This window comes from Mercenaria mercenaria, chromosome 5 (genome assembly GCF_021730395.1).
Source record: "Mercenaria mercenaria strain notata chromosome 5, MADL_Memer_1, whole genome shotgun sequence".
Lineage (NCBI taxonomy): Eukaryota > Metazoa > Mollusca > Bivalvia > Venerida > Veneridae > Mercenaria > Mercenaria mercenaria.
This window is the reverse complement of record NC_069365.1, coordinates 73,327,361-73,344,872: the sequence shown is the minus strand read 5'-3', so window position 1 is coordinate 73,344,872 and position 17,512 is coordinate 73,327,361. Positions and strand designations below refer to the sequence as shown.

Genomic DNA, 17,512 nt, shown 5'->3' with positions numbered 1-17,512 from the left:
TTTGTATGAGTAATTGCGCCATAAATTATTTTCTCTGCAGGTTTGAAACCACAACCCCTCACTGCTGAAATTATCCCATTTTTAGCTCGACTGTACGAAGTATGGAGAGCTATCTTACTCGACCTGGCTTCGGCGCTCTTCCGCGTCTGCTCTTTGGTTAAAGTTTTGATGCACTTTCTCTTTATCTTTGTTATTACTTGATGGAGTTACTTCAAACTTAAAATAGTTGTTCCTCATCATCACCTACATCATATGGCACAAGGGTCATATCTCTGGCACCAATATTTCATGAATTATCCCCCTTTTTACTTAGGATTCCAGGTTAAAGTTTTGGTGCACATTCACTTTATCTCAGTTATTACTAAATGGATTTGATTCAAACTTAAAATAGTTGTTCAACATCATCACCCAGGGGTCATAACTCTGGCGCCAATATTTCACGATTTATCCTCCTTTTTACTTATATTTTCAGGTTAAAGTTTTGGTGAACTTTCATTTTATCTCAATTATTACTAAGTGGATTTAATTCAAACTTAAAATAGTTATTCAACATCATCATTCACATCATATGACACAAGGGCCATAACTCTTGCACCATTATTTCATGAATTATCCTCTCTTTTTACTTAGAATTTCAAGTTTTGGTGCACTTTTACTCTATCTCAGTTATTACTAAATGGTTTTGATTCAAACTTGCCCCTCATATATGTGGGTTCGAGCCTCACTCGGGGCGTTGAGTTCTTTGTGTGAGGAAGCCATCCAGCTGGCTTACGAAGTTGGTGGTTCTACCAAGGTGCCCGCTTGTGATGAAATAATGCACGGAGGGGCACCTGGGGTCTTCCTCCACCATCAAAGCTGGAAAGTCGCCATATGACCTGTAATTTTGTTGGTGCAACGTTAAACCCAACTAACCAGAATAAAAATAGTTGTTCAACATCATCACTCACATCATATGACACAAGGGCCTTAACTCTTGCACCATTATTTCATGAATTATTCCCCTTTTTACTTGCAATTTCAGGTTAAAGTTTTAATGCACTTTCACTCTAACTCAGTTATTACTGAATGGATTTGATTCAAACTTAAAATAGTTGTTCCACATTATCACCCACATCATATGACACAAGGTCCATAACTCTGGCACCAATTTTGAATTATGCCCCTTTTACTTGAGTTAAAGGTTAATTTTGATGCAGTTTCACTATATCTCAAGTTATTATAAAATGGATTTGATTTAACATGACACAAGGTGCATCACTGTGGCACCAATATTTCATGAATTATGCCCCCTTTTTGCTAAGAATTATACTTATTATCCCCCGACGGAGGGATATAGTTTTGGTGTTAGTTTTGGTCTTTCCGTCCGTCCTTCCGGAGCCATATCTAGGAAATGGTTGGGAATATTTATTTAAAACTTCATATACATGTTCACCACTATGAGTTCTTGCGGCCCGTCAAGTTTCAGTCAGATTGTCCAAGTAACACTAGAGTTATGGCCCTTAGAAATTTCTAGTGTTAACTATATAGGGTACTATAAATATGGCAATTTCTGCATCATAATTTTTGATATATTTGACCTAGAACTATGAAACTTAAACAGAATTTAGATCACCATAATGTGGTTGTGTACACACAATTTTGTTCGGATTTATTTGTAAATTAAGAGTTATTGCCCTTTAATTGTATAAAAATCCACATATTTGTACATAACAAACTTACCATTTGGTAGAATTTCATTAAATTTCTTTCATTCTTTTCCATGAAAATTTATTGTAAACATGTGAAGTTGTGTACCCACACCTGGTCACCCCCTTACCTTGATCACACCCCTCCCGATCTCGACCCCCCCCCCCCCCCCCCAAAAAAAAAAAAAAAAATTCCTTATTTAAATTTTTTTAAACAAACTTCATATACATGTTCACCACTATGAGGTTATGGGGCCCATCAAGTTTCAGGCAGATTGCCCAAGTAACGCCAGAGTTATGGCCCTTAGAAGTTTCCAGTGTTAACTATATAGGGTGTTATAGATCTATAGATATGGTAATTTCTGCATCATAACTATTGATATATTTGACCTTGAACTATGAAACTTTAACAGAATTTAGAGCACTATAATGTGGTTGTGCACACACAATTTCGAACGGGTTTCTTTTGTTACTTCAGAGTTATTGCCCTTTAATTTTCTAAAAATCCACATATTTGTACATAACAAATTTACCATTTGGCAGAATTTCATTAAATTTCTTTCATTCTTTTCTGTGAACATTTATTATAAACATGTGAAGTTGCGCACCCACACCTGGTCACCCACTTGCCTTGGTCACACCCCCCCCCCCCCCCCCCCCCCCCCCCTCCAAAAAAAAAATTTTCTTTTTTTCATTTCTTATTTTAGATTTTTTTTCAAACCTTCCATGATTATTTATCAACATGCAAGTTGTACCATTCCCCCACCTCACTCCTCCACCCAGTCATGCCCACCACTGATCTCATCCTCTCGCCCTCCCCCCCCCCCCCCCACCCACCCACTCACCCTTTTACCTTTTTTTTTTCATTTTTAATTTTCCATCAGTATTTATAATCAACATGTGAAATTTTGTTTCCTCTCCCATTCCCCCGCACCCCCACCTCCTAAAAAAATAAATATATTCAGTTGTGACTGCACAAACCTTGTCCTCAGCCATGTTCAAGATATCTTACCTGTGTTCTCTTAAGAATATCTGTTCTTTTAAGTTCAAATGTACATGTTAAACAGCAACACCTGGTGCCAAACCACTCAAAGACAATATTTCGTTCCAGTTAAACTTCACTGCCATGTTCAAGATATCTTTTCTGTGTTCTCTTAAGAACATCTGTTCTTTTAAGTTAAAATGTACATGTTAAACAGCAACACCTGGTGCCAAACCACTCAAAGATAATATTTCATGCCAGTTAAACTTCAAGCTCACATTTCAATTAACTGCATTTAATTTTAAAAGCTAAGCTTATTACAGTAAGCATACCCTATTTAAAATAAATTCTTTAGTCAGGATCAAAGTATCACACATTTATTATGTATTCTTTTATTAAACATTTGTTTTCTGTTAAATTGATTTTGACTAATGAAATTATTTGCTTCTTATTAACATCCTTAACTTTTTGCCGGATATATTTTTATGCCCCCGGAGGGAGGCATATAGTTTTTGAACCGTCTGTCGGTCCGTCGGTCTGTCGGTCTGTCTGTCCGCAATTTTCGTGTCCGGTCCATATCTTTGTCATCGATGGATGGATTTTCAAATAACTTGGCATGAATGTGTACCACAGTAAGACGACGTGTCGCGCGCAAGACCCAGGTCCGTAGCTCAAAGGTCAAGGTCACACTTAGACGTTAAAGGATAGTGCATTGATGGGCGTGTCCGGTCCATATCTTTGTCATCGATGGATGGATTTTCAAATAACTCGGCATGAATGTGTACCACAGTAAGACGACATGTCGCGCGCAAGACCCAGGTCCGTAGCTCAAAGGTCAAGGTCACACTTAGACGTTAAAGGATAGTGCATTGATGGGCGTGTCCGGTCCATATCTTTGTCATCGATGGATGGATTTTCAAATAACTTGGCATGAATGTGTACCACAGTAAGACGACGTGTCGCGCGCAAGACCCAGGCCGTAGCTCAAAGGTCAAGGTCACACTTAGATGTTAAAGGTCATTTTTCATGATAGTGCATTGATAGGTGTGTCCGGTCCATATCTTTGTCATTCATGCATGGATTTTAAAATATCTACGCATGAATGTGTGACACAGTAAGACGACGTGTCACGCGCAAGACCCAGTTCCGTAGGTCAAAGGTCCTAAACTCTAACATCGGCCATAACTATATATTCATTCAAAGTGCCATCGGGGGCATGTGTCATCCTATGGAGACAGCTCTTGTTTTGCCATTCCTCACCACAAACCCTTTCGGCGGGGGATACCAATTCATCGAATTTGCTTGTTATTTAATGTTTTGATACACTTGATCCTTATCTCTCCTATTTCTTACTACTTTTGACACAGACTCCAGCTATTATCCAGTATCTCATCCATGTTGGAATCATTAAACACCCAAGTGACAGCTCCAGCTTCGTCAAATGTACCCAATTTCACTATCCAGCATTGAAATAGTCAAGCACGCTGTCTCCTGTGACAGCTCTTGTTATGAGAAACTAATATTATGAGTATCAAAATTAATACTGAAACTGGAAAAAAATCCACCAATTTGAACAGTTAAGTATAAGGAAAGTAATGTTATGAATTTGTGAAAAAAATCCCAATGATATAAACCTGAAATCTAAACATCTAGGGTTTATATGAATTCATTAGGTCATATTTGATATTTATAATTCGTAATTCCCAGCGTGACACATCAGCGTTGTTTTATGAGAATGACATGATATGATACTCTCAACATATAAGACATATTTTTATGATTATTTCTTCATCTCTATAGGTGAAACCTTTTTGTACTAATATTTCTTCTGGTATATTTCAGGTAGAGACCCACACAGGCAAAGAAGGGGAGAGAACTAGGTACTTTGATGATGATGACAAGTTTGACCTTAAAACTCTTGTAAGTATTGATTGAAGTCTTTATAAGATCACCTGAGCCAAAAGGCTTATGATGAGCTTTTTTATGACCGCTCAATGTCCGTCGTCTGTCATGGGTCATGCATCAGTCAACAATTTAAAAAAAAATCTTCTTCTTCAAAACCACTTGGCAGATTTACACCAGACTTCAAAGGTATTATCCTTAGGTGTCCCCCTTTCAAAATTATTCAAAGAATTGAATGCCACACAGAACTCTGGCAACCGAAAGGGAAAAATAAAAAAAATCTTCTTGTCCAAAACCGCAAGACATAGAACCTCGATATTTGGCGTGTGACATCATCTAATGGTCCTCTAGGATGATTGTTCAAATTATACCCCTTGGGTGAAAAGAGGCCCAGCACCGGGGTCCCAAGTTTTACTTGGACTTATATAGGAAAAAACTTTAAAAAATTTTCTTATCTGAAACAACAAGACCTAGGCCTTTGGTATTTGGTATGTAGCATTGTCTTGTGGTCCTCTACCAAGATTGTTCAAATTATGCCCCTGGGGTGAAAAGAGGCCCTGTCCTGGGAGTCCCAAGTTTTACATAGACTTATATAGGAAAGAACTTTAAAAAATTTTGTCTTAAAGTTCAAGACCTAGGCCTTTGATATTTGGTTTGTAGCATTGCCTAGTGGTCCTCTAACAAGATTATTCAAATTATGCCCCTGGGGTGAAAAGAGGCCCACACCCCAGGGGGTCACTTGTATATGAGTTATATAGGAAAAATTACTTCAAAAATTATCTGCTCATATTTCCTAGACTGTTAAATTATAATTACCTGATGACCCCAAGTAATTAGGGGTCACATGCCAGTTGATTGTGACCTTGACCTACTGACCTACTTTCTTGTTTTTAAGATACAGCCTTGAAATTTGGATGACATATACAGTTTTGCACACTGATCTTAACTGACTTTCAGTGACATGAATGTGACCTACAGACCTACTTTATATTTTAGCATCAGTTTGACATTTGAAACATGTAGCTCATATTATTTAGGTGAGCGATCCAGGGCCATCATGACCCTCTTGTTTTTAGCTCACCTGTCACATAGTGACAAGGTGAGCTTTTGTGATCACCCTTCGTCCGTCATCCGTCGTGTGTCCGTGCGTGCGTCCGTCAACAATTTCTTGTCTGCACGATAGTGGTTTCATTTATGATTTTATTTTAACCAAACTTGCACACAACTTGTATCACCATAAGATATCAGTTCCTTTCTTGAACTGGCCAGATCCCATTGTGGGTTCCAGAGTTATGGCCCCTGAAAGAGCCAAAATCCGCTATTTTGACCTTGTCTGCACAATAGCAGCTTTATTTATGATTTGATTTTTACCAAACTGGCACACAACTTGTATCACCATAAGATCTTGGTTTTTTTCTTGAACTGGCCAGATTCCATTATGGGTTCCAGAGTTATGGCCCCTGAAAGGACCAGAATTAGCTATTTTGCCTTTGTCTGCACAAAAGCAGCTTCATTTATGATTTGAATTTAATCAAACTTGCACAAAACTTGTGTTGCCATAAGATCTCAGTTCCTTTGTTGAACCGGCCAGATCCCCTAATGACTTCCAGAGTTATGGCCCCTGAAAGGGCCAAAATTAGCTATTTTGTCCTTGTCTGTGCAATAGCAACTTCATTTATGATTTGATTTTAACCAAACTTGCACACAACTTGTATCACCACAAGATCTTGGTTCCTTTCTTAAACTGGCCAGATTCCATCATGGGTTCCAGAGTTATGGCCCCTTAAATGTCCAAAATTGGCTATTTTGGCTTTTGCAGCCATAAAGAGACTTCATTTATGGTTTTATTTGACACAAACTTCCAAAATATCTTCAACAACAATAAATCTTGGATTCCATGACAAATCAGATCCAATTGTAGTTTCCAGAGTTATTTTATATCTGATTACCTCCCCAGATTGTAATCAAAATGGATTTATATCAGTAAGTACTTACAGGACTTATTTGAAATTTCATTATTGTCATTAGTTGGACTGAGCCAATCAGGGTATATAACTATGGACTGATTTTATGTCAAATTACCTCCCTTTATTTCAAATTAAAATGGGTATATCTCCGTAACTAATGAAGATACTGATCTGAAATTTCATTTACGTCAACAGATTTATTTGGCAGATCCTTCTTTTGTTAACTTACAATAATTTTCTTTTGAATTACTTCTCTTTTACGTTACTATAAATAGCCTATTTTTAGTAACTTTTTTATTATTGGCCGTAGGGAAAAACCGAGACCACTTTTCTGTGGTACAACATGGATGGTACCTCCAATTTTTAGGTGTATTTTGACATATCTGTACCTTGTAAGAATTTTGTTTTTCTTTTTGGTTAAATTTCTTTCCTTTGTTGTTCCTGTCCTTTGGACTTAGATATTTTTTCTGAGGACCTTCTTGTCCTCTAGTGCAATGATAACAGGTGAGCGATATAGGGCCATCATGGCCCTCTTGTTACTAAGTACTTGTCCCTTCACAGTTACCAATACAATTTTCATCTGTAAGATGCTGCTGAAGATAACTACATTAAAACCTCTGTTATCAACATCACTGACTCTACAGAGGCAAATACTGTTAAAAGTCGGTATCTTAAATTTGAAGGGACCTAATGTTTCCAATAATGAAAATTTGGCTTGAAAATGAACCCCTGTGCATTTGATTTGTAGGCTAGACTTAAAAATAGCATGGAGGTAGCTGAAAGTTTAAGATTCAACTGTATTTTCTTTCCCATTAGATGAATTTCTCAGAAAACAAATCTCTCCAGAGCACAGCAAACACTTTGTCTTCCCAGCAGTGTTTGTTTTAGAGAGGTTACACTGTATACAGATTGCTGTCTGCAAATTAATCTATTTGTTTCAACTAATAAAGTTGTGCTTACATGGCTAGAGATTAATAGATGATTGTTGGTATTATTCGGTAGGTTTATGTTACTTGTACTAAGCTTTAGTTAATTTTGCTACTAGAATAGCAGAGAGAACATATAGTGGACACTTAAACCCCCCCCCCCCCCCCCCCCCCCACCACCAAAAAAAAAAAACAAAAAAAAAAAATTCTGAATTGCTTGTCGACTGCCTTACTCCATTCTTGTAAATAAGTTATCATAACTCAGAGATTGAAGTGAAGGCATTTTAAATGTAGGAGAAACATGCTAGTCACACCATATAGATAAATTCTTATGGTGATAAAAGGTATAATGCAGGATTGTTTAGAGTGACAGTGTTTAAGGAGGTAGGTTACCTTGTTACAAGGGTAAATTCAAGTTAGTTTAACCGCAGCATTTGTTTGTATTTCGTGTAATATGAAGTTTTACCTGCTACAATCTCAATTTCGTTTGTCTCTGTCCCTTCAAGTTCAATTTTTATCTAGGTTTGAAGAACATGACCCTCTAAAGGTATTTGATATTGAAAGAAGAAGGAAAATACGGATATTTAACACTTTTCAGTGTATTTTAGTTTCATTGATATCCGTAGAAGTCTGCATAATTGATAATTTTACTAATATGCACGTTAGCTTTCTAATATAAGCTTTAAATGTATATGTCGCGGGGCTCGTGTTTCCATGGTAACGCATTTTCTCTCATTTTTAAACAACTATGTATAAAAATAGGGGTTTTCTACGGCTTAAGTGGCATTCTGTTAATGACCAACATGGAATATTTGGGAAATATTATAAGCAAAATACCAAGCACTTTACATGGTACCCTATTTTTCTTAAAGTTTACAGTAACCATGGCAACAGAGATGTTTAAAATAGCTTATATCTTGCTTTTTGTAGTAATTTCTTATAAAAAAATATTGAATAAGATTATCATTCTAGTTAATGTAGCTTTAAAACATATTATTTCTAACGTAAGTTATATTTTCTTGTTATTTGCATTGATTCAAACAAATTTCACAGCTTAGAATACATACGGCAGTACCCCTCGTCTGGCATTTTTCATGGAAAAATCGTTCAGCATGCTGCTATTATTCTCATGGATATTGTTGAAATGAAAATAAAAAGCCGAAGCTGTGTTTCTTAAATAGACCAGTGTCAACGCTTTTGAATTTTACATTTAGATACATAGGTCACGGGCTTCGTTTCCATGGTAACATCAATTAAATTCAAGGAACCACATTTTTCTACTGAAATTTGAACAATTTTAGATCTTAGTTTTAGTATATAAGTAACAAATTATCAACGGAACCTGAAAAATAGGTATTACAAATCAAACTGCTAGATTTTTTATTTGAAAATGGCCGTTACAAGTAACCTTTCATCCAACTATATTCCAAATAACATTGGTTACCATCATCCATTTTCTTACAATCCGCAAAACGTTTCAATATAACTACATAAAAGAAGCAAAATATTGATGATTATTCAGAGCAAAAGATTCATAACAAATATTTCAGCAAATATTTGTTATTTGAAGATAGTTAAAATAAAGAAAATGCACAGAATTACGTACTTTCAAGATAAAATCTATTAATTTTGCGCGGTAACTGACACGTAACGTCATGACGTCAATGACGTCATTTTAAGGCAACATTGTTTTGAAGCGTTTCTGCGGCAATTGATTCATTATTTCTGCATTATTAAACCATAAAGTATCAGATCGGAGGCAGGTTCATGATTTGTTTTCAGGAGAATGAATATACAAACACATTTAATTTGTCGTAAACATCGTCGTAAATTGTCACGTTAGCTTCCGGTTGGACATGCGCACATACAAATATGAAGGTAACCTACCTCCTTAAGTCCATTGAATCATTAGATACAACTCTATTTTTCAGGTTGAACGAGAGAAGCTTGGTACAGCAGAAGATCAAAATCAGATGTTTGCTCGGCTTGCAGGGAGGGTAAGTTATACATATAGATAGAGAATAACTCTTTGTTTGTAATTAAATTGTAGAAGTGTGATGATAGATTGAACTTTTGATGGCTTGCAGTTGTTTCTGTCTCAGTTGTATACACCATTGATGAAAGTTATTATCCAACTATTGCAAATTGTTCATACGTCTTGAAGTCGTCTTCCAGTGATTTTGATAGTCAACACAAAATCATTCTTTTGCCTAAACAGTGTTCCTGCTTTAAAGTTTGGAGTTCTTTTTCACCCACTTGGTTTGCAAATGGGGAGAAAGATTTATGCCCCTTTTAATGAATATAAAGTCAGTTTTGCTTTGCTTTTTTTGTCAAGTGAAATCAAAGTCAAGAAAATTTGTCAAGCCAACAAGTTATGCACTTTTTCGGCCTATTTTCTTTTGAAGTATTCTTACATCAGCATCACTTTTAGCTCTTTCTTGTTCATTTTGATTACACTATTCTGGAGTATCAATATCATGCTGCTAGAGTACGTCCCAGGTTTTGCCCACAAATCAGTTATATTTATTTGTGTCATTTTTCCTCACAAAATATGCACATGATGCACACCTGCACACATTTATGTATGACATTACCAGTGTGGTTGACATGGTCTTAAAAATTTCCAATGGTGAAACCAGTGGCTAAAACAAAAAACAAACCAGTCCAACGTGATATCTGAGGGGACATTAAATATCATCCAGGTATGAATAGTTGGTATCGACTATTTGATTTTCCAGTATTACTGAGACTCTTACAGGGAAAAAACTTATTGCTTGGATTTTTGTTACATACATAATATACGTTCTAGGATTAAATTCTTTATGGTTAAGCTCAATTTTGTGTGTGAGTTACAAATATACATAAATGGGAACACTGCTTAAGGTTGGTGGTTCTACCCAGGTGCCCGCTTGTGATGAAATAATGCATGGAGGGGCACCTGGGGTCTTCCTCCACCATCAAAGCTGGAAAGTTGCCATATGATCTATAATTCTGTCTGTGTGACGTTAAACCCAACAAAATAAATTATCTATTTCTGTAAATATGTAGAATTTAGAGATATCATAAACTTTTGCAATAGTATGTTGTAATATGGTATTGAAGTGATTCTTTCAGTAATACCAATAGTTTTAGTCAAAATGTGCCTTAAAAAGGACTGTGTTAAATACATTTTGTACTGTATACCAATTTGTCAGTTATCATATTTGTTTATTCATATTTTGCAATATTTTCTCTTCGGAAATGTAGGTCTCATACACATTTGTGATTTACTTGGAGTCTGATTGCTGGAATAAATTTCAAAATTTTGTCGGATTATTTCCAAGGTTTACAGACGGTTAACAGACAATCTTTCAAAAAAAAAAAACAAAAAAAAAACTCCTCCAGTCTTGAGTTGGAAGGTTACTTACTTTAAATAACTTTTCCTCACAGCTGGGAATTTTTATAACGATAGGGAAGATTTTTATTGAAATATTGAGGAAAATCATGTGGATTTCCTTATCAGTCAGAATGACAAGGAAACTGATAGCATGCACTGATAAATAGCTTGATGTGGGCTTTCTGTTGTTCTGTTGACCATGTCAGACAAAAGGAGCTGTCAACAGAGTACTGTTAAAAAAGAAATTTTTGCAATGGTTTGATTTTCGCTATATTCAAGAGTTCCCTCATCTCATATTTACCATTAGTTTAATGTAAATCCTTAAGGTTTTTTCATTACACAAACCTTCCTAAGTTGGATATGTGTTTCTGTAACAATTGTAGGATAATGTGATTTTAAGACAAACCACATAGATATTTGATTTAGAAACTGATTTAATAACTTCATGTTTGCACTGTGTTTCATTTAATGAGCCGCGCCATGAGAAAACCAACATAGTGGGTTTGCGACCAGTATGGATCCAGACCAGCCTGCGCATCCACGCAGTCTGGTCAGGATCCATGCTGCTCGCTTTTAAAGCCTACTGCAATTAGAGAAACCGTTACCCGGATGCGCAGGCTGGTCTGGATCCATGCTGGTTGCAAACCCACTATGTTGGTTTTCCCATGGCATGGCTCAAATAAACATTGACATCAATGCCCCTAGATACAGATTACATGTAGAAACCCTATTTGTTATAGTTATTGAGTTGTCAAGATAATCAAGAATAGTAATGACATCCATAAATTTAATAGCGATCGATCTTTATGGTAGACATTTAAATGTCTGTAAATAAGGCTTTACTATGTGTCCATTTTACGGGCACCCAGCTTTTCAAAAAGCTGAAACAAGCAGGATAACTTTTTACAATGTAGCAAATATTTGCTATATGTAAAGCGCCTTTGAATGTGTTTATCATGAAAAGGGTGCTATATAAATCTGGTATAATAATAATAATAAAAACATTGCGAACATATTCAATTTTTTTTTTTCAAATTTGCTAAATTTTGGCCCAGCAAAAATATGTGCTTTTACAATAGCTTCTAGACTGATTTAAGTTTTATTTCCATTCTCCATTTACTTCATTAGATTTAAAATGTTTCAAACCTAGTAAAAGCACCAGTCTTCTATATAAAATATGATAATTCATATAATTTGACTGATTTGCCTCTTCTCAGCAGAGTATAACTTCATCAGATATAAAATGTTTCAAACGTAGTAAAAGCACCAGTCTCCTATATAAAGGTAGCAGGGTACACTTCGAATTTTGGCCCCCGTCAATATTTGTGATTTTGGATGTCTGTAAATAATGATTGCTAATTCTTTAGAAAATTTAAACAGCCGATACATGTAAAATTCTGATGTAAGTTGTAAAACTTAACTGCTGCTAGCTTTGTATTAATCCGTGAGTCACCTTGGCGCGGGAAATTCTAATTATGGAAGGGTTCCGTTCTTGTTGATTGATACTCTGGAACATTTTCGCTATTTTGTGAAAAAACGAGCTGGATGGGCCCCCATTCCATTTATATACATTGTACTGTAGTTCAGTAAGGACTATTAAATTGAGAAATGCAATAAAATTGGGCATTGTTCCTGCAGCTGGATCATTGCAGGCTGTTCAAAAAGTGCAAAATTGATGATTTTGGCATGCTATTTTTAATGGAATATGTAAAACTTTCGTTTTGATAACTTTCTGTATTCTTGTACGAGAGTCCTGATCTTGCCATTAATTACAAGCACAAAACATGCATGCAATTTATAAAATGGCCACCCTGATTCTGCTAATTAGGGAAGTGCAATATTGCGACTCGCTATATGTAAGCCTGGTCGTGCCCAAAATTTTCGAATCAAAGTGTACTCTGCTACCTAAAATATGATAATTCATATTATTTGACTGATTTGCCTCTTCTCAGCAGAGTATAACTTCATCAGATATAAAAAAAATTCAAACGTAGTAAAAGCACCAGTCTTCTGTGTCATATAATTATGATAATCATATAGCTTGTCTCATTTGCCTCTTCTCAGCAGAGTATAAGTAAAACTGAAAGTTGTTAAAATCTGTTCTAAACCACACATCTCCTTCTCTTCTAGATGCTGATCCTGGCTAAATGAAACTTGTCATTGTCTGCAATTACTTTCCCTCCTCTGATTGTCCCATTCTTCTATTTTCTCTGATGAAGCAGAAGACCTTCCATGTACTGAAGACTATGAAATAGACTGATTAGAAGATGTCTTCTTTTAAAGCATTTTTTTCTGGATTGGCAAATAAAACAAACTAGTAGTGTCATTTCTCTCAATTTTGTCTTAAAAATTGACTAGATTTGGACATGTATAATATAACATTAACATACAGTTAATTAACCCTTACCCTGCTAAATTTCTATAATGAACTTGTCCATCTTTCAATTTGGAAAGTACCATTAACTGTCTAAAGGGGTGCTTACCAAAAAAGATACTGACTGAATGGCAAACAGTGCAGACCATGATCAGACTGCACGGATGTGCAGGCTGATCTTGGTCTGCACTGGTCGCAAAGGCAGAATCATTTGCCGCCAGCAGGGTAAGGGTTAAGTATTTCAGTTTCATTTTTTGTTATAAGTGACAGTGTGAGAATTATTTTTTGTAGCTTTGTCAAAACACCCTTGTAAATATATACCGTATAGTAACTTTAACAGCAACAGAGAAAAAAGGTAAATCATGTGTGCATATCAGTTATGTGCACTTGGTAAAACCTCACAGGTGAAATAAAGCTGCAGCAGAGTGTGGGAACTGGATCATAAAATTTAATTGAAAAGGCAGTTGTACATCATACAATTCAGTTATATTTGCAAGAGAGAAAGTTGCATTTTATATATGCTGGGAGTCAATTTGTGGCTCAATGATTGAAGTAAATATTTGTTTCGGGATACATTTGAGCATTTTGTTCAGGAAATTTTTTTTTTTTTTTTTTTTTTTTTTGGTTTTGCTATTCGCATTAGTGTGTTGATGTGTTCATTTGAAATTTTAGAGTTGTATAGATTTACATTATGCTGTTTGGTTGTTGTTTCAGATAGTGTAAAATCATTTAATTTTCGTGATTTTGACCAAAAACGGCTATTTCATGGGGGTATGAATTAGTAGATTTCATCTTTTGAAGATAAAATGAATGGGAATTTATTTGTTCATTGGGACTTAATTTCATGGATTGACACGACCAATAAATCCATGACAATGAGTCCCCCGTGAAAATTAATGATTTCACAGTATGTTATTTTGTTCTGAGATTTTGAGATTGATTGTTTGGTTTGGAAGAGTTCTTGGTTAAAGCTTGTGCTGGCTGAGCATAGGTATTGAAATACTGGTGGTATTTTGTTCATCGTATATACCTGCTTATATGTAATAAAATCTGTTTGACAAAGCAGTGCAAATTTAGATTTGATTTATGGCAAGAATGTGTGATGTGATTGTTTGATTTTGATGTAAAAAGTACTTAGCCATGTGTAAGTACTGTGAAATCATGAAATTCCATGGTTTTGGTCAAAACAGCAGTTTCGTTGGGATATGAATTCATGGATTTCAACTTTTGAACAGAAAATGAATGGGAATTTTACTTGTTCGTTGGGATTAAATTTCATGGATTAACTCACCCACGGAATCCACGAAAATTAGTCCCCACAAATATTAATGATTTCACAGTATATAATGTTTATATGGTGAAAAAATATACATAAAAACTACAAAAACATATTCAAACAAAAAAGAGAAAACAATAATTTTCAAAATGCTAGTTTCCAAGGTAAAAATTAGCTATAGTGAGACTACGTAAACTACATCAGCATCTGTTGGTTACACTCCACACTGACACAGACACCTCACAAAAGTTAGTGTGCGAGCAAAGAATTGTTGTTTTTTTTTTATGTTTTGTTTTGTTGGGTTTGATGTTGCACCAACACAATTACAATTCATATCCCTGGTAAAATAGCAATTCTGGTTGACATCATGAAAGTTTTTACCAGCTAAATCAAATTTTTGAATAGAGTATACTGTTGATCACAAACTGAACATTTTAAAACATTGACATTAAAGTACTTTCTAGGAAGTGTATACATTTATTCTTGTCTATTTCTGCCTTAGTTCAAACACCTGTATGTTGTTGCAGCTGAAGCTTCCAATATATAGTCTGTTTTCATCTTCACAACGGGCAACACTCACTGGCTTTACCAGTTCATGTTTGTCATTCAGCAAAATGTTAATCTTAGTTAAGTCGGATGACAACTGATGAACATTGTTGGAGCCCCTCCCACAAACGTACACTAATCCCTCCCTATCCACTGTTAGTTGGAATGGAGCTGTTAGCTGATTATCTTCATAGATGGCCTTGACCTTCCCATCAAAGGTCATACTGGTCACGGAATTGTTGTTGCTGTCAGATACATATATAAGTCGCTTATTGGGACTTAGTGCCAATTGTCTCGGCGAACTAAATGATGGGCTGTCCTCAGAATTTTTATCGAAGCATTTTAAAACGTTACCCGACATATCTAGAATCTTAACTCTTGCCGGATCGAGATAGGAGATGATTAATCGGTTACGTCCACATGCTATGCCATAGCATTCATACCCAACCTTTATGTCCTTGGTTTTCATCACTGTCATCATTTCAGAAAGTGTGAGAAAACGAACTATTCCAAGTTCAGGAAAAGTAACTGCAACTTCATTGTTGTTTACTTTCGTTATACCCCAAGGAGCCGATGGCATTTGAAGTGCAGACAGGAGTTTGTTTTCCAGTAAGTCTTCAAAAGCAGATATCATACTGTTCTTATAATCTGTAATCAGCAGCTTGCTTTCATTTAGTAGACACAAACTTGTGTAATGGACCGGCTTAATTTGTAGTTGTGAATGATGCACAGCACTACGTTGTTGCCTAGATTTCTCAGTTTTCTTGTAAGAGAAAAATTTCTTCGTAGAATCAACAGTTTCAAATGTAAAACTATTGGCTTCCGCTTCAACTTTAAAGTCACTCGTGTTACTGTTGTCTTTCAGTTCCTTCATATCGTCTTCAAAACTTTCAAGAACTTTTTGACTTGTCTTGACTGCTATAAATGTACTACATCTTTCACCTGATTTTTGTTTTTGTTCAAGATTGAGAATCATTTTTTCAAGGTCATTTGCTATTTCTGTATTTTTCTGTTCTATATTACTTAATTTAGTTAAATGAGCAACTTTAGTGTCTTCAATTTTCTGTTCCATATCCATTTCTGCCTCTTTCAGATTCTTTTCTAATATGTTTTCTTTTGCATTGAAGCATTCAATGGTTTCTTCTCTTTTCTGCCGTAACTCTCTTAGAATTTCTTCAGCATCATTTATCTCTGTGTCGTAAATGTCAACCATTTCTTGCTTCATATCTTGTAGATTTTTCTTCATTTTCTCCCTATGGACGTACATTGCCTTTTTAGCGTTGATTTCTTGTAAACTGATGTGCTCTGTATTCTGGCTTATCTTTTTCTGTATTTCCTCTAAATCTCCTTTTAAATAGTCAATGTATTCTTTTATGTCTTCAAGAGCTTCTTTATTTTCAACATGGCTTACAAATGTTGAAATGTGACCAACATGTTCACAGTTTTTGTGGTCATTTATTTTGCAGTCGGTGCAAGCAAATTTCTCGCAGGTCTGACAGTAAAATTTTAGTAAGAGCTTTGGGTGAATGGAGCATTTTTCCACACAGTAATCATGCGACATAGTACTGGTATCCTGTTGTGTATGTCCGGGCATATACCGCTTATGGTACACAAGGCACGTTTTACACATGTACTCTGAACAGTCTACACAGAATCCTTCAGCAGTGGCATATACACTGTGTTGTTCACATTGTTCACAGAACATTTCAGGCACTTCATCAGAAGCATGTGTTATATCACTCATGTAATTCTCCATTATGACAGGATTTGTTTTGTAATTTCCCTGTCAACAGTTAGTAGTAATTTCCCTGTTCATTGTTGTTCACAGTAATTATTGTCTTTAAACTTCCTGATATTAAAGTTTCCACTGTGAATTCACCAACTTTCCTTCTTTCTACATGTACTTCGGTGTTTAAATGCACTTGATGTATAGTACTACACAGTCAGCAAATAGCATGTTACGGTTCAAAAGTCAGATAACCTTTATGCTATTTTTAGCCTAACTAAAAGCAGATAACTGCTAAAGTTATGTAAAGTTTAATTTACATTTATTACTCCCCTTTATTCTAAATTTATGTAGAAGGTTGTTTTGTATAAAATGTACTATGTTTGCAGTGTTTTCACAAATAGCAAGTACAAACACCTACCTCATTTTAAAGAATTATCTTAAAACTGACATAAAATGAAGAGAAAAGAAGTGGTAATGTATTAGACTAGACAATGTTATAATTTATTGCTTGATATTGGCAGTGTGAAAATAAGCTTAATGGATTGAACACGTATTAAACAGTAAAATGTTTATGGTGAATAAATTTCTTTCATCCTTGCTAGTGATTTAAATGTAAAGTCATTGTTCTGAAAGAAAAATAAACAATATTCAGTTAGATAAATATGTTCAGTCTAACTGAAAAACAAGTCTGCCACAACACTTAGGCCTAAAAAAGAAAATTCTTTGTTTCTGGTATTAAGTGAGACTTT

At 35.4% G+C, this 17,512-nt stretch overlaps 1 protein-coding gene across 1 annotated transcript in view; it reads left to right on the top strand.

Moving 5' to 3' along the window:
• The window catches only part of LOC128557136 (CWF19-like protein 2), a 65,421-nt gene that overhangs the window by 27,735 nt on the left and 20,174 nt on the right, over positions 1 to 17,512 (top strand). The window contains exons 10-11 of the mRNA XM_053543948.1: positions 4,510 to 4,587; positions 9,394 to 9,459. Of these exons, the coding sequence (XP_053399923.1) occupies positions 4,510 to 4,587; positions 9,394 to 9,459 (144 nt within the window). The remainder of the gene's footprint in view (positions 1 to 4,509; positions 4,588 to 9,393; positions 9,460 to 17,512) is intronic.